At 42.4% G+C, this 16,344-nt stretch overlaps 1 protein-coding gene across 2 annotated transcripts in view; it reads left to right on the top strand.

Moving 5' to 3' along the window:
* The window catches only part of LOC135552423 (sorting nexin-27-like), a 46,332-nt gene that overhangs the window by 5,055 nt on the left and 24,933 nt on the right, over positions 1–16,344 (top strand). For both annotated transcript variants that reach the window (XM_064984019.1, XM_064984020.1), the window contains exons 2-3: positions 7,259–7,490; positions 15,897–16,089. In XM_064984019.1, the coding sequence (XP_064840091.1) occupies positions 7,259–7,490; positions 15,897–16,089 (425 nt within the window). The remainder of the gene's footprint in view (positions 1–7,258; positions 7,491–15,896; positions 16,090–16,344) is intronic.

Below are 16,344 nucleotides of genomic sequence, written 5' to 3'. Positions count from 1 at the left end.
ACGCTAGAGGTTAAAGAAGCAATAAAAATGGCCTTTAGACTAGCTGTGTGTCTGGAGCATCAGCATTTGTGGGTTTGATTACAGGCTCAAAATGCCCAGAAACACAACTTTCTTCTGAAACTCGTCAGTCTAATCTTGTTCTGAGAAAGGAAGGCTATTCCATGCGAGAAATTGTCAAGAAACTGAAGATCTTGTATGACGCTGTGTACTTCTCCCATCACAGAACAGCGCAAACTGGCTCTAACCAGAATAGAAAGAGGAGTGGGAGGCCCTGGTGCACAACTGAGCAAGAGGACAAGTACATTAGAGTGTCTACCTTTAGAAATAGGCGCCTCAGGTCCTCAACTGGCAGTTTCATTAAATAGTACCCGCAAACACCCGTCTCAACGTCAACAGTGAAGAGGCGACTCCAGGATGCTGGCCTTCTAGGCATAGTTGTAAAGAAAAAGCCATATCTCAGACTGGCTAATAAAAATAAAAGATTAAGATGGGCAAAAGAACACACACTGGACAGAGGAAGATATATTTGTGTGTCCATAACACATTTTTCCTATGTTTGAGGTGTTCGATTCACAAAGAACATTTGTGAGATGCTGGAGGAGTGCTTGACGCCATATGTCAAGCATGGTGGAGGCAATGTGATGGTCTGGTGTATGCTTTGGTGGTGGAAAAGTGGGAGATTTGACCAGGGTAAAATACATTTTGAATAAGAAGACTATCTCTCCGTTTTGCAACACCATGCCATACCCTGTGGACGGCGCTTAATTGGAGCCAATTTCCTTCTACAACAGGACAATGACCTAAAGCACAGCTCCAAACTATGCAAGAACTATTTAGGGAAGAAGCAGTCAGCTGGTATTCTGTCTATAATGGAGTGGCCAGCACAGTCACGTTGTGACGCCATGTTTCTGTCGATATTATGGAGCTAATTTGGAATATTTTTCGGAGTTTTCGTGACCGCAATTTCAGGGCGATTTCTCAGCCAAACGTGAAGAACAAACTGAGCTATTTCGCCTAAAAAAATCATATTTTTGGAAAAAATAAACATTTGCTATCTAACTGGGAGTCTCGAGTGAAATCATCCGACGCTCATCAAAGATAAATGATTTAATTTGATTGCTTTTCTGATTTTCGTGACCAAGTTGCCTACTGTTAGCTGGACATAATGCTATGCTAGGCTATCGATAAACTTACACAAATGCTTGTCTTGCTTTGGCTGTAAAACATATATTTTCAAAATCTGAGATGACAGGGTGATTAACAAAAGGCTAAGCTGTGTTTTCAATATATTTAACTTGTGATTTCATGAATAGGAATATTTTCTAGTAATATTTATGTCCTTTGCGTTATGTTAATTAGTGTCAGAAGATGACAACGATCCCGGACACGGGAAGGGTAGTTACAACATTAAGGGGACAATGCACACGTCATTTCTTTCAAACTGGCCCCCCTGTAATTCTTATTTTTTTCAAATTGAATTGACTCCTGATGGAATCATGGAGGTTTTAATTCTAGGCGGGAAGATATTTCAGTCGTTCTAGAAGTTAATAGGCTACACTAACTCATGCTTGGCTGCCAAATGTGTAGGTGTCCCCATCCATAATATTTCAATTGAAGTGTGATCAGAATCATTATTTTAGCCAAATTCCCCCCCCCCTCCCTACAGAAGGTAGCTCTCCAGGAACAGGGTTGGAGAGCCCTTCCCTAGGATATCAACAGCCAGCCAGGGTTTCTTTAAATAAGCTATAGCCAAAATACTTTTTATTGTACATTTTAGACCTAATTAAACTGATGCATTTGGTGACGTTCGACTTTAATTCACTGTCACTGTGAAGAATAGCTTAGCCATATTAATTAATAGCCAAATGCGTAATTAATCACACACATGCGTACAGTACCAGTCAAAAGTTTGGACACACATACTCATTCAATGTTTTTTTCTCTCCTTTTTTCTATGTTGTAGAATAATAATGAAGACAAACTATGAAATAACACATTTGGAATCATGTAGTAAGCAAAAAATTGTTAAACAAATCTAAATATATTTGACATTCTTCAAAGTAGCCACCCTTTGCCTTGATAACAACTTTGCACACTCTTGGCATTCTCTCAACCTGCTTCACCTGGAATGCTTTTCCAACAGTCTTGAAGGAGTTCCTGCATATGTTGAGCATTTGTTGACTGCTTTTTCTTCCCTCTGCGGTCCAACTCATCACAAACCATCTATTGGGTTGAGGTCGGGTTATGGTGGAGGCTAGGTCATCTGATACAGCACTCCATCACTCTCTTTCCTGGTCAAATAGCCCTTACATGGCGTGGAGGTTTATTGGGTCATTGTCCTGTTGAAAAACAAATGATAGTCCCACTATGTGCAAACCAGATGGGATGGCATATCCCTGCAGAATGCTGTGGTAGCCATGCTGGTTAAGTGTGCCTTGAATTCTAAATAAATCACAGAGAGTGTCAGAAGCAAAGCACCATTTTACCACCTCCATGCTACACGGTGGGAACCACACATGCGGAGATCATCCGTTCACCTACTCTGCATCTCACAAAGACACAGAGGTTGGAACCATAAATCAGACCAAAGGACAGATTTCCACCAGTATAATGTTCATTGCTTGTGTTTCTTGGCCCAAGCAAGTCTTTTTTCTTATTATTGGTGTCATTTAGTAGTGGTTTCTTTGCAGCAAAGTTCTTGACATTTTCCACATTGACTGACCATGTCTAAAAGTAATGATGGACTGTCGTTTCTCTTTGCTTATTTGAGCGGTTCTTGCCGTACTATGGACTTAGCCCTATTTGGTAAAAGACCATCTTCTGTATACCAACCCTACCTTATCACAAAACAACTGATTGACTCAATTGCATTAAGAAGGAAAGGAATTCCACAAATGTACTTTTTAAACAAGGCATACCTGTTAATTTAAATGCATTCCAGGTGACTACCTCATGAAGCTCTTTTGAGAGAATGCCAAGAGTGTGCAAAGCTGTCAAGGCTATCTCAATTATAAAATATATTTTCATTTGTTTAACACTTTTTTTTTTTGGTTACTACATGATTCCATATGTGTTATTTCATAGTTTTGATGTCTTCACTATTATTCTGCAATGTAGAAAATAGTTTTAAAAAAATAAAGAAACCCTTGAATAAATAGGTGTCCTGTGTGTGTGTGTGTGTGTGTGTTTATACATACAGTTGAAGTCGGAAGTTTACGTACACATAGGTTGGCGTCATTAAAACTAATTTTTCATCCACTTCACAAATTTCTTGTTAACAAACTATAGTTTTGGCAAGTCGGTGAGGACATCTACTTTGCATTTGGTAGCATTGGCTTTAAATTGTTTAACTTGGGTCAAACCTTTTGGGAGCCTTCCACAAGCTTCCCACAATAAGTTGGGTGAATTTTGGCCCATTCCTCCTGACAGAGCTGGTGTAACTGAGTCCGGTTTGTGGGCCTCCTTGCTTGCGCATGCTTTTTCCATTCTGCCCACACATTTTCTATAGGATTGAGGTCAGGGCTTTGTGATGGCCACTCCAATACCTTGACTTTGTTGTCCTTAAGCCATTTTGCCACAACTTTGGAAGTATGCTTGGGGCCATTGTCCATTTGGAAGACCCATTTGCGATCAAGCTTTAACTTCCTGACTGATGTCTTGAGATGTCGCTTCAATATATTCACATAATTTTCCTCCCTCATGATTCTATCTATTTTGTGAAGTGCACCAATCCCTTATGCATCAACCACCCCCACAACATGATTGCTGCCACCCCATGCTTCATGGTTGGGATGGTGTTCTTCGGCTTGCAAGCCTCCCTCTTTTTCCTCCAAACATAACATAGTTCTATTTTTGTTTCATCAGACCAGAGGACATTTCTCCAAAAAATACAATCTTAGTCTCCATGTGCATTTGCAAACGGTAGTCTGGCTTTTTTATGACGGTTTTGGAGCAGTGGCTTCTTCGTTGCTGAGCAGCCTTTCAGGTTATGTCGATGTAGGACTCGTTTTACTGTGGATATAGATACTTTTGTACCTGTTTCCTCCAGCACCTTCACAGGGTCCCTTGCCGTTGTTCTGGGATTGATTGGCACTGTTCTCACCTAAGTACGTTCATCTCTAGGAGACAGAACACCTCTCCTTCCTGAGCGGTATGATGGCTGCATGGTTCCATGCTGCTTATACTTGCGTACTATTGTTTGTACAGATGAACGTGGTACCTTCAGGCGTTTGGAAATTGCTCCCAAGGATGAAGCAGACTTGTGGAGGTCTACAATTTCTTTCTGAGGTCTTGGCTGATTTCTTTAGATTCTCCCATGATGTCAAGCAAAGAGGCACTGAGTTTTTGAAGGTAGCCTTGAAATGCATCCGCAGGTACATCTCCAATTGACTCAGGCTAATTGACATCATTTATCAGAAGCTTCTAAAGCCATGGCATAATTTTCTGGAATTTTCCAATCTGTTTAAAGGCACAGTCAATTTAGTGCATGTAAACTTCTGACCCACTGGAATTGTGAGTGTATTATGTGAAATAATCTGTCTGTAAACAATTGTTGAAAAAATTACATGTCATGCGCAAAGTATATGTCCTAACTGACTTGCCAAAACTATAGTTTGTTAACAAGAAATTTGTAGAGTGGTTGAAAAATAAGTTTTTTAATGACTCCAACCTAAGTGCATGTAAACTTCCGACTTCAACTCTGTGTGTGTGTGTGTGTGTAATATATCGTTCCTGCTTTTGCGGCACAGTCGATAGCGCACCGGACTTCGGGCTAGAAGGTCGAGGGTTCGAGACCTGCTCCCTGCTGTTTCATTACATTGGTGTCAGAAGTGATCGGACCTTGCATCCACGACAGTGCGTGTGCTTGGATGGTGCGCGTTCCTGTAAGACGTAGAGTCGCAAGCTAGTGTAAGGACATGCTCTTTGAAAGGAGGGAGTAGTGTAACGACCCTGGGTTTATAAGCGAAGGAAATCGACTCTGCTGCAGGAGCATGCTTTTGCGCGCCGGACCTCGGGCTAGAAGGTCGAGGGTTTGAGGCCTACTCCCTGCTGTTTCATTACAATATATATATATTTACATATACACTTAGTGAATTTACAAGATGGCACAGCTGGCGCTGCAATACAGCGCCCTTAACCACTGCGCCACCCGGGAGGCCACACCCCTGCCATATTTCTGAGTGTATTTGTGTGCAAGTCGGTGTGTCTGGGTGGAGTTGAAACAGGCATGGCTGGACCCTTGAGACACTGTACAATAGCAATGTTTTTTTGCCAAGGCTCAAGTCATAAATAGCCTATTTTAATCAACCTCGGAGGAGATAATTAAGTTTTCATACCATCCTTTAAAAAAATAAAGGCTGCAAATGATATGGTCTTTCTGTACCACATTACTCCATTTATGTCGTTGGAGAAGCAGTGCAGTCTTCAGGGCACATATTTTTCTGCTTTTATATGAAATATTAGTTTCCCTTACTCTTGAATAACATGAGTGGAAAATGGAATTGATACCAAACTTTTCTCTCTCAATGAAAAATCGAGAGAAAGAATGAGGAACATGGTAGACCCAACTTGAGTCATCTGTGTCCCAAATGGCACCCTATTCCCTACGTAGTGCACTACGGGCCCTGGTAAATATATAGAAAATGAGGTGCCGTTGGGATTGCCTTCCTAACACTAGGCTATATTTTTATCAACAACTAGTGCAACTTGCCACTCTGCCTGTGTCATATGATCGATACTGTTCATGTGACACATTAACCAGCTACTTCTGCTTTCCCAAAGGTTGGAAATAAACTTTGTGGTCATCAAGTTATTCTCCCGGTGCCAACACCACCTCTCGCTCACATGTCAGTGGATCAGGCCTATAGGTTGACCAAAGTTGGTTTTATTTGTGCATGCACATTCTCTGTTTTACCAGATGGCTTTAGGCTGATGTCAGTCGCCACTATTGATTGTGCAAAACTTAAAATCTAGGCAAAGTTTTCAATTCATTTAGATCCACCCTTGTCAATGAGTGAAACATGTCTTATGAAGTAGCCTAGTATCAAGAAGTTGGGCAACTCTTTCTTGGTACTTTTCCTGTTTATTTTGTCTTCATCCCTATTCAGTTGCCTACCTTCTCGTTTCTGTTTAGGATATTCGTGAGATGAATTTGGTGCTTCACTGAATTGTATTTCTGATTTGATAGAAGGATCAAGGCTACATGAAAGCTGTGTTGCGGAGAGGGGTTATCCTACACCAGGGATGGGCAACTGGTGGCCCTCAGATCAGCCCCTCATGAGTTCAGATTTTGTGGCACCCACCCCCATCAGTTGCCCATCCCTGACCTACACCCTCTAGCCCTTTTTGTCTCCCATTCTTTTGAGTACCCCTGAATAAGCTTGAGGAAAGATCCAATTTCCCCTCAAGTCTTGTTTCTTTCTCTTTCATATTAAACTCCTTTCTCTTCCATCTCCCCCCACCTCTCAGCCTCTCTCTCTCACTCTTTTTGTTGTTGTTGGTATTACTGAAATGAATAAGTAATGATGGAAACAGGGCAAGCAGGTGCTGCCCTGCCCTCCCTCCACCCCCTTTGTTCTGATAAGCAGATTAGCCAATACACCTGCTGCCATCTGGCCTCAGTACTGTTAGTTAGGCTTGGGCGGTATACGGTAGGGATGTGGCAAATTGACAATTTTGCTTTTTAAATCGGGTTTCCATTCAAACAAAACAAATCATACAATTGCATACAATGTCAATTCACAATGTACACTGAACCAAAATATAAATGCAACATGTAAAGTGTTGGTCCCATGTTTCATAAGATGAAATCAAAGAACCCAGAATTTCCATTTACACATAATGCTTATTTCTCTCAAATGTTGTGCACATGTTTGTTTACATCCCTGTTAGTGAGAAGCTGATTAAACAGCATGATCATTACACAGATGCACCTTGTGCTGTGTACAATAAAAGGCCACTCTAAATTATGCAGTTTTGTCACAACACAATGCCACAGATGTCTCAAGGTTTGAGGGAGCACACAATTGGCATGCTGAATGCAGGAATGTCCACCAGAGATGTTACCAGAGAATTGAATGTTAATTTCTCTACCATAAGCCGCCTCATGTCATTTTAGAGAATTTGGCAGTACTTCCAACCGGCCTCACAACCGCAGACCGTGTATGGGGAATAGGCCTAACCAAAAACTACCACCATGAATAGGCATAACAGGAGTACTGATTCCATTCCGCCATCTCTCGATCTATGCGTCCCACAGTAATGGAGTGAGCGTGGAGGGGGCCACCCACAAGCAGGTGGTGGATCTGATCCGGACCGGAGAGAGGGAGCTGGTGCTGTCCGTACTGTCTGTGCCTCCCCAGGAGGCCGACTGCCTGGAGGCCGGGGATGAGAGCGCGGCCCAGCTCAGCTACGACTACAGCGACAAGCAGGCCGTACCCATCTCCATCCCCACCTTCAAGCACGTGGAGCAGCACGCTGAGAGGTTTGTGGTAAGTAAAAAATGTTTTACAGTGAGGTTTCTGGATGGCCTTGTTTACTACAGATGTGGGCTTTTAGAAAAGTTTAGTCAGTGTCTTTTCCGGTGCAGATTTCGGCCAAGCCAAAATATGTAGGCCACTGCCGGTTAACACATGTACAATGCAACGTATATTTATCCCTTCCAAGTTAAAGAATGTGTATGTGCAGGGCTCTAAATTAAATACATTAATTGGTGGCACTGCTGCTCCTAACTTAAAAATGTAGGAGCACAATATAATATATAGGAGTACCAGAAAATATGCTTCTGCCTTTTTCTGAAACACATGTTGTGCCATACAAACAAATATGTAACCCTATAAATACATGTTTTGTTTTAAAATGTTGATACAAAAACCTAATCATTGAAATAAGTCATTTGTGGAATGTTAGGTTTCAACATTATGTAAAAGCAATATTTTCACACTGCGATGCATTACATAAATTGTACACTTGCCTTTTTCACAAACCGTTTTCTCATGGCATGTTCATAATGAAACTGTAAACTCATTGGCAACCTAACACTCTAGACAACTACATCAACTTGAGTTGCGTGGGGATTTGCTAAATTAAGGACTTTGAGCAGCTTGAGCCGCCACTCGCGTTACTGAAAACAGGTGCATCTTTCTCAATGTTCACCATTTACTCACGTTTTAAGAGGATGTTATTCCCTTAATACTGGGAGTTGAGACAGTTAACGGCATTAAAAAGCTAAAATGGGGCACTATAAAATCTGTGTTTCAGAGAACGCGGTATAATCACGGACTCCAGACATTAAAACGGAATGTATTGAATTTAGTATGGAGTCAACTAAAATGTATTGAACCAAGTTAATGTTAAGTCATTAACAAAATCAATCTGGGATTTGTATTTCTGTGCACATTTCTGAAACTGCAGAGGCATGCCCCTGTTTGTGTATGCGGTGCGTGTAGATCTACACTTTGTGGTAGCAGTTAGCGATTATGCTAATGATAACCTTCTGGTAGAGATCAAATCAAACTTTATTTGTCACATGCGCCGAATACAAGTGTAGACCTTAATGTGAAATGCTTGCTTACCCATAACCTTAACCAACAGCGCAGTTCAAGAAGATTTAATAAAATATTTACCAAATAATGTAAAAAATATTAAGAAAAAGTAACACAACAAGAATAACAATAACAAGGCTATATACAGGGGGTACCGAGTCAGTGTGCGGGGGTACAGGTTGAGGTCATTTGTACGTGTAGGTAGAGGTGAAGTGACTATGCATAGATAATAAACAACGAGTAGCAGCAGTGTACAAAAGGGAGAGGGGGGGGATCAATTTAACTAGTCCGGTGGCGAATTTCATTAATGGCTTGGGAGTAGAAGCTGTTGAGGAGCGTTTTGGTCCTAGACTTGGTGCTCCGGTACTGCTTGCCGTGCGGTAGCAGAGAAAACAGTCTATAACTTGGGTGGCTGGAGTCTGGCAATTTTATTGGATTTCCTCTGACACCGCCTATTTTATATAGGTCCTGGATGGCAGGAAGCTTGGCCCCAGTGACGTATTGGGCCGAATGCACTTCCCTCTGTAGCACCTTATGGTCAGATGCTGAGCAGTTGCCATACCAGGTGGTGATGCAACCAGTCAGGATGCTCTCGATGGTGCAGCTATAGAACCTTTTGAGGATCTGGGGTTTTGTCATGCCCTCTTCACAACTGTCTTGGTATGTTTGGGCTATTATAGTTTGTTGGTGATGTGGATACCAAGGAAACTCGACCCGCTCCACTACAGCCCTGTCGATGATAATGGGGGCCTGTTCGGCCTGCCTTTTCCTGTAGTCCACAGTCAGCTCCTTTGTCTTGATCACATTGAGGGAGAGGTTGTTATCCTGGCACCACACGGCCTATAGGGAGGAGGTCAAAACTGGCAATCTCATCATTGTCGGTGATCAGGCCTACCACTGTTGTGTCGGCAGCAAACATAATGATGGTGTTGTAGTCGTGTTTGGCCACGCAGTTGTAGGTGAACAGGGAGTACAGGAGGGGACTAAGTACACACCGCTTAGTGTTATGGATCAGCTTGACAGACGTGTTATTTTCTTCTCTTACTACCTGGGGGCGGCCCGTCAGGAAGTCCAGGATCCAGTTGCAGAGGGAGGTGTTTAGTCCCAGAGTCCTTAGCTTAGTGATGAGCTTCGTGGGCACTATGGTGTTGAACACTGAGCTGTAGTCAATGAACATCATTCTCACATAGGTGTTCCTTTTGTCCAGGTGGAAAAAGGCAGTGTTGAGTGCAATGGAGATTTCCTCATCTGTGGATCTTTTGGGACGGTATGCGAATTGGACAGGGTCACGGGAGTCTGGGAGGATGCTGTTGATGAGAGCTATGACCAGCCTTTCAAAGCACTGCATGGTTACCGACGTGAGTGCCACGGGGTGGTAATCATTTTAGGCAGGTTACCTTCGCTTCCTTGGGCACAGGGACTATGGTGGTCTGCTTGAAACATGTAGGTATTACAGACTCGGTCAGGGAGAGGTTGAAAATGTCAGTGAAGACACGACAGTTGGTCCCTGCATGCTTTGATTACAGGTCCTGGTAGTCCGTCTGGCCAGCAGCTTTGTTAATGTTGACCTGTTTAAAGGTTTTGTTCACATCGGCTACCGAGAGCGTTATCACAGTGCTCCAGAACATCTGGTGCTCACGTGCATGCTTCAGTGTTGCTTGCCTCGATACGAGCATAAAAGGCATTTAGCTCATCTGGTAGGCTCACGTCACTGGGTTTCCCTTTGTAGTCCGTAACAGTTTTCAAGCCCAGCCACATCAGACGATTCAATCTTAATTCAGTATTGACGCTTTGCTTGTTTGATGGTTTGACTGAGGGCATAGTGGGATTTCTTGTCAGTGTCCGGATTAGTCTCCCACTCCTTGAAAGAGGCAGCTCTAGCCTTTAGTTCGATGCGGATGTTGCCTGTAATCCGTGGATTCTGGTTGGGATATGTATGTACGGTCACTGTGGGGACGACGTCATCAATGCACTTATTGATGAAGTCGATGACTGAGGTGTTGTACTCCTTAATGCCATTGGATGAATCCCGGGACATATTCCAGTCTGTGCTAGCAAAACAGTCCTGAAGTGTAGCATCCGTGTCATTAGACCACTTCCGTATTGAGCGAGTCACTTGTACTTCCTGCTTTAGTTTTTGCTTGTAGCAGCCAGCATGCTCCTGTACTGCCCACGTCTGAGTGATGAAGGAAGATGGGTGAACAGGCCATGGCTCAGGTGGCTGGAGTCCCTGATTTTATCTTCTTGGCCTACCTTCGACATCTGGTGTTCTAGGTGTCCTGATGAGCTGGACAGTGATGCAGCCTGACAGTATGGACTCTATAGTGCTCCTGTAGAACTCTGAGGTTGAAGAATCACTGACGTGCTTTCTTCACCACGGTGTCCATGTGGTTTGACCATTTCAGCTTCTCGGAGATGTGCACGCCAAGGAACTTGAAGTTTTGGACCGCCTCCACGTCGGCCCCATTGATGAGGATGGGGTGTGCCCAGCCTGGTTCCTCCTGAAGTCTACAATCGGCTCCTTTGTTTTGTTGAGGGAGAGGTTGTTTACCTGCCACCGCCGTCAGTGCCTACCTCCTCCCTATAGTCTGTCTCATCGTTGTTTGTAATCAGGCCTACTACTTTTGCGTCGTCTGATGAACTTGATGATAACGTTGGAAGTGTGAGGCCACGCAGTCGTTGGTGTACCGGAGGGGACCGTGGACGCACCCTTGTGGGACCCCGTGTTGAGAATCAGTGTGGAGGAGGTAATGTTGCCTACCTTCACCACCAGGGGGGCGGCCCGTTATCTAGCGTGTCCTGCGTTGCATATAATCAATGCAACGCATGGGGATGATTTAACAAAAGCTCATTTGCGAGAGAAAAAACAATCGTTGCACGACTTTACCTAACCATAAACACCAATGCCTTTCTTAAAATCAACACACAAGTATATATTTTTAAACCTGCATATTTAGCTAAAAGAACTCCAGGTTAGCAGGCAATATTAACCAGGTGAAATTGTCACTTCTCTTGCGTTCATTGCACGCAGAGTCAGGGTACATGCAACAGTTTGGACCGCCTGGCTCATTGCAAACTTTTTTGCCAGAATTTTACGTAATTATGACATAACATTGAAGGCTGTGCAATGTAACAGCAATATTTAGACTTATGGATGCCACCCGTTCGATAAAATACCGAACAGTTCCGTATTTCACTAAATTAATAAACGTTTTGTTTTCGAAATGATAGTTTCCGGATTCGACCATATTAATAACCTCTCTGGGATATGTGGGACGGTAGCGTCACACCTCGCCAACAGCAAGTGAAAGTGCAGGGCGCCAAATTCAAAACAAAAATCTCTTAATTAAAATCCCTCAAGCATACAAGTATTTTACACCATTTTAAAGATCACATTCTCGTTAATCCAGCCACAGTGTCTGATTTCAATGCTTTACATTTACATTACATTTACATTTAAGTCATTTAGCAGACGCTCTTATCCAGAGCGACTTACAAATTGGTGAATTCACCTTCTGACATCCAGTGGAACAGCCACTTTACAATAGTGCATCTAAATCATTAAGGGGGGGTGGTGAGAAGGATTACTTATCCTATCCTAGGTATTCCTTGAAGAGGTGGGGTTTCAGGTGTCTCCGGAAGGTGGTGATTGACTCCGCTGTCCTGGCGTCGTGAGGGAGTTTGTTCCACCATTGGGGGGCCAGAGCAGCGAACAGTTTTGACTGGGCTGAGCGGGAACTGTACTTCCTCAATGGTAGGGAGGCGAGCAGGCCAGAGGTGGATGAACGCAGTGCCCTTGCTTGGGTGTAGGGCCTGATCAGAGCCTGGAGGTACTGCGGTGCCGTTCCCCTCACAGCTCCGTAGGCAAGCACGCTTTACAGCGAAAGCACCACAAACAATTATGTTAGGTCACCACCAACTCACAAAAAAACAGCCATTTTTCCAGCCAAAGAGAGGAGTCACAAAAAGCACAAATAGAGATCGAGTTAATGACTAACCTTTGATCATCTTCATCAGATGACACTCATAAGACTTCATGTTACACAATACATGTATGTTTTGATCGATAAAGTGCATATTTATATCAAATCTAATTTTACATTTGCGTGTTACGTTCAGTAGTTCTAAAACTTGTGATTGTGCAGAGAGCCACATGGAATTAGAGATATACTCCTCCTTAATGCAACCGCTGTGTCAGATTTCAAAAAAACTTTGCATGATTTGCTTTTTCAGTAATAATCTGAGTACAGCGTTCAGACAACAAAGCAGCCAAAAAGATATTGGGTAGTCAACATTAGTCATAAATAGCATTATAAATATTCACTTACCTTTGATGATCTTCATCAGAATGCACTCCCAGGAATTGCAGTTCCACAATAAATGTTTGTTTTGTTCGATAATGTCAATTTATGTCCAAATAGCTTCTTTTGTTAGGGTGTTTGGTAAACAAATCCAAAAGCGCATTCAGGTCCAGCCGAAAGTCAAACGAGAAGTTCAAAAAGTTCCGTTACAGCCCGTAGAAACTTGTCAAACTAAGTATAGAATCAATCTTTAGGATGTTTTTATCATCAATCTTCAATAATGTTCCAACCGGACAATTCCTATGTCTGTAGAAAAGCAATGGAACGAGAGCAAACTCTCTCATGACCGCACCTCAGAGCCTGTGGCACTCTGCCAGACACCTGACTCTTTCCTCTCTCATTCGGTCCCACTTCACAGTAGAAGCCTGAAACAACGTTCTAAAGACTGTTGACATCTAGTGGAAGCCATAGGAAGTGCAACATAACCAATGCATACTACAATAGGGGCTGAGTTAAACTACAAGCCTCAGATTTCCCACTTTCTGGTTGGATTTTTTTCAGGTTTTCACCTGCCATATGAGTTCTGTTACACTCTGACATCATTCAAACAGTTGTAGAAACTTCAGTTTTCTATCCAATACTACTAATAATATGCATATATTAGCATCTGGGACAGAGTAGCAGGCAGTTTACTCTGGGAAGCTTATTCATCCAAGCTACTCAATACTGCCCCCCTGTCACCAAGAAGTTAATGACCAAAGGCTCGTATTTTTGTGTGTTATTATGTTATAATTAAGCCTATGATTTGATATTTGATAGAGCAGTCTGACTGAGCGATGGTAGGCACCAGCAGGCTCGTAAGCATTCATTCAAACAGCACTTTTGTGCGTTTTTCCAGCAGCTCTTCGTTGTGCTTCAAGCATTGCGCTGTTTATGACTTCAAGCCTATCAACTCTCGAGATTAGGCTGGTGTAACCGATGTGAAATGGCTAGCTAGTTAGTGGGGTGATCGCAAATAGCGTTTCAAACATCACTCACTCTGAGACTTGGAGCGGTTGTTTCTCTTGCTCTGCATGGGTAATGCTGCTTCGAGGTTGGCTGTTGTCGATGTGTTCCTGGTTCGAGCCCAGGTAGGAGCGAAGAGCGGGACTGGCAATACTAAAGTGCCTATAAGAACATCCAAGAGTCAAAGGTATATGAAATACAAATGGTATAGAGAAATAGTCCTATAAATATTATAACTTCAACCTAAAACCTCTTACCTTGGAATATTGAAGTCTCATGTTAAAAGGAACCACCAGCTTTCATATATTCTCATGTTCTGAGCAAGGAACTTAAACGTTAGCTTTTTTACATGGCACATATTGCACTTTGACTTTCCTCTCCAACACTATATTTTTGCATTATTTAAACCACATTTATTTGAGGCTAAATGGTTTTTTATTGATATATTATATTAAGTTAATCTTGATACTACCCATCCCGGATCCGGGATCGTGAATACAGCCTCAGGCTCATTACCATAACGCAACGTTAACGATTTCTGAAAATGAAATAAATATGCCTGCTCTCAAGCTTAGCCTTTTCTTAACAACACTGTCATCTCAGATTTTCAAAATATGCTTTTGAACAAATCAAGCATTTGTGTAAGAGTATTGATAGCTAGCGTAGCATTTAGCGTATCATTTAGCACGCAACATTTTCACAAAAACCAGAAAACCAATCAAATAAAATAATTTACCTTTGAAGAACTTTGGATGTTTTCAATGAGGAGACTCTGTTACATAGCAAATGTTCAGTTTTTCCTGAAAGATTCTTTGTGTAGAAGAAATCGCTCCGTTTTGTACATCACATTTGGAAACCGAAATGAACCGAAAATTCAGTCACCAAAACGTCAAACTTTTTCCAAATTAACTCCATAATATCGACCGAAACATGGCAAACGTTGTTTAGAATCAATCCTCAAGGTGTTTTTTCACATATCTCTTAATTGATATGCAGTTCGTGGAAGCCTGCTTTCGTCTCAGAATCCCATGGAAAAATACCAGCAGCTGAAGATGACGCACCAATTTCGACAGAGGACACCGGGCGGACACCTGGCAAATGTAGTCTCTTATGGTCAATCTTCCAATGATATGCCTACAAATACGTCACAATGCTGCAGACACCTTGGGGAAACGATAGATAGGGCAGGCTCCTTCCTGTCGCATTCACAGCCGTATAAGGAGACAATGAAAAACAGAGCCTCAAAAATCCTGCTCATTTCCTGGTTGCAGTTTCATCTTGGTTTTGCCTGTAGCGTCTGTTCTGGGGCACTCACAGACAATATCTTTTCAGTTCTGGAAACTTCAGTGTTTTCTTTCCAAAGCTATCAATTATATGCATAGTCGAGCATCTTTTTGTGACAAAATATTGCGCTTAAAACGGGCACGTCTTTTTATCCAAAAATGAAATACTGCCCCTAGAGTTCCAAGAGGTTAAAATAAGTCTTCATTCAGTATTGTTGTAATTGTCATTATTACAAATACGTTTTTTTTTTTATTGTCCGATTTAATTGGTGTCGGCTTTTTTTGGTCCTCCAATAATCGATATCGGCGTTGAAAAATCCTAATCGGCCGACCTCTAATTTGTATCCGCTCTCGTTGGATTTTTATTACAATCTGAAAACAATGTGAAGCCACACCCACTTTTTGAAGAATTGCATTATTGGCTTTAAAGGCATGAAAATAATGCTGCTTGAATACTTCGTATTTTGACGAATGTAGTACAACATCAGGGAACTTTTGGTATACTAACTATATCCATACTATGACAAATAAGCATAATATATATACTCAATTTACAACACAAATAGTATGATTAGTAAGGTTAGTATGAGTATTTGAACACTCATGTCGCTTCGGCAAAAAATGTAGGAGCATATGTAACCAAAATGGTCGCACTTAAGATTCTTGTGTACATGTCAAATCTTTTACAAGTGAATACGGTGCATAATTTCCCCAGTGTTCTGTCGTATGATGCCTTCCCGCTGACCTTGGTCTGTCCTCTACAGGTGTACAACGTGTACATGTCGGGCAGGCAGCTGTGCTCCAAGCGTTACCGAGAGTTTGCTATCCTGAACCAGAACCTGAAGAGGGAGTTTGCCAGCTACATCTTCCCCAAGATACCCGGGAAGTGGCCCTTCTCTCTGTCTGAACAGCAGCTGGACGCACGCCGCAGGGGCCTGGAGGAGTATCTGGAAAGAGGTGAGGTGTTCGAGGAGAATAAGGGAGCAAAGGTAGTGAAAGAGGTATTGTAGAGAATTGAGGAGAGGTGTATAAGGAAAACACTAGGTTCAGGATGACAACTTAATTCCATTCAATAATGTGTAAACGCTGACTTGCGGATAATGCCTATAGATCCAGCACCAAAGGCATCATATTACGCAGACGTATATTTCAGATATATACTGAGAAAACCAAACATTAAGAACACATTCCTAATATTGAGTTGCACCCCCC

Source organism: Oncorhynchus masou, chromosome 13 (genome assembly GCF_036934945.1).
Source record: "Oncorhynchus masou masou isolate Uvic2021 chromosome 13, UVic_Omas_1.1, whole genome shotgun sequence".
NCBI classification, from domain to species: Eukaryota; Metazoa; Chordata; class Actinopteri; order Salmoniformes; family Salmonidae; genus Oncorhynchus; species Oncorhynchus masou.
This window is presented reverse-complemented; position numbering and strand designations above follow the sequence as displayed.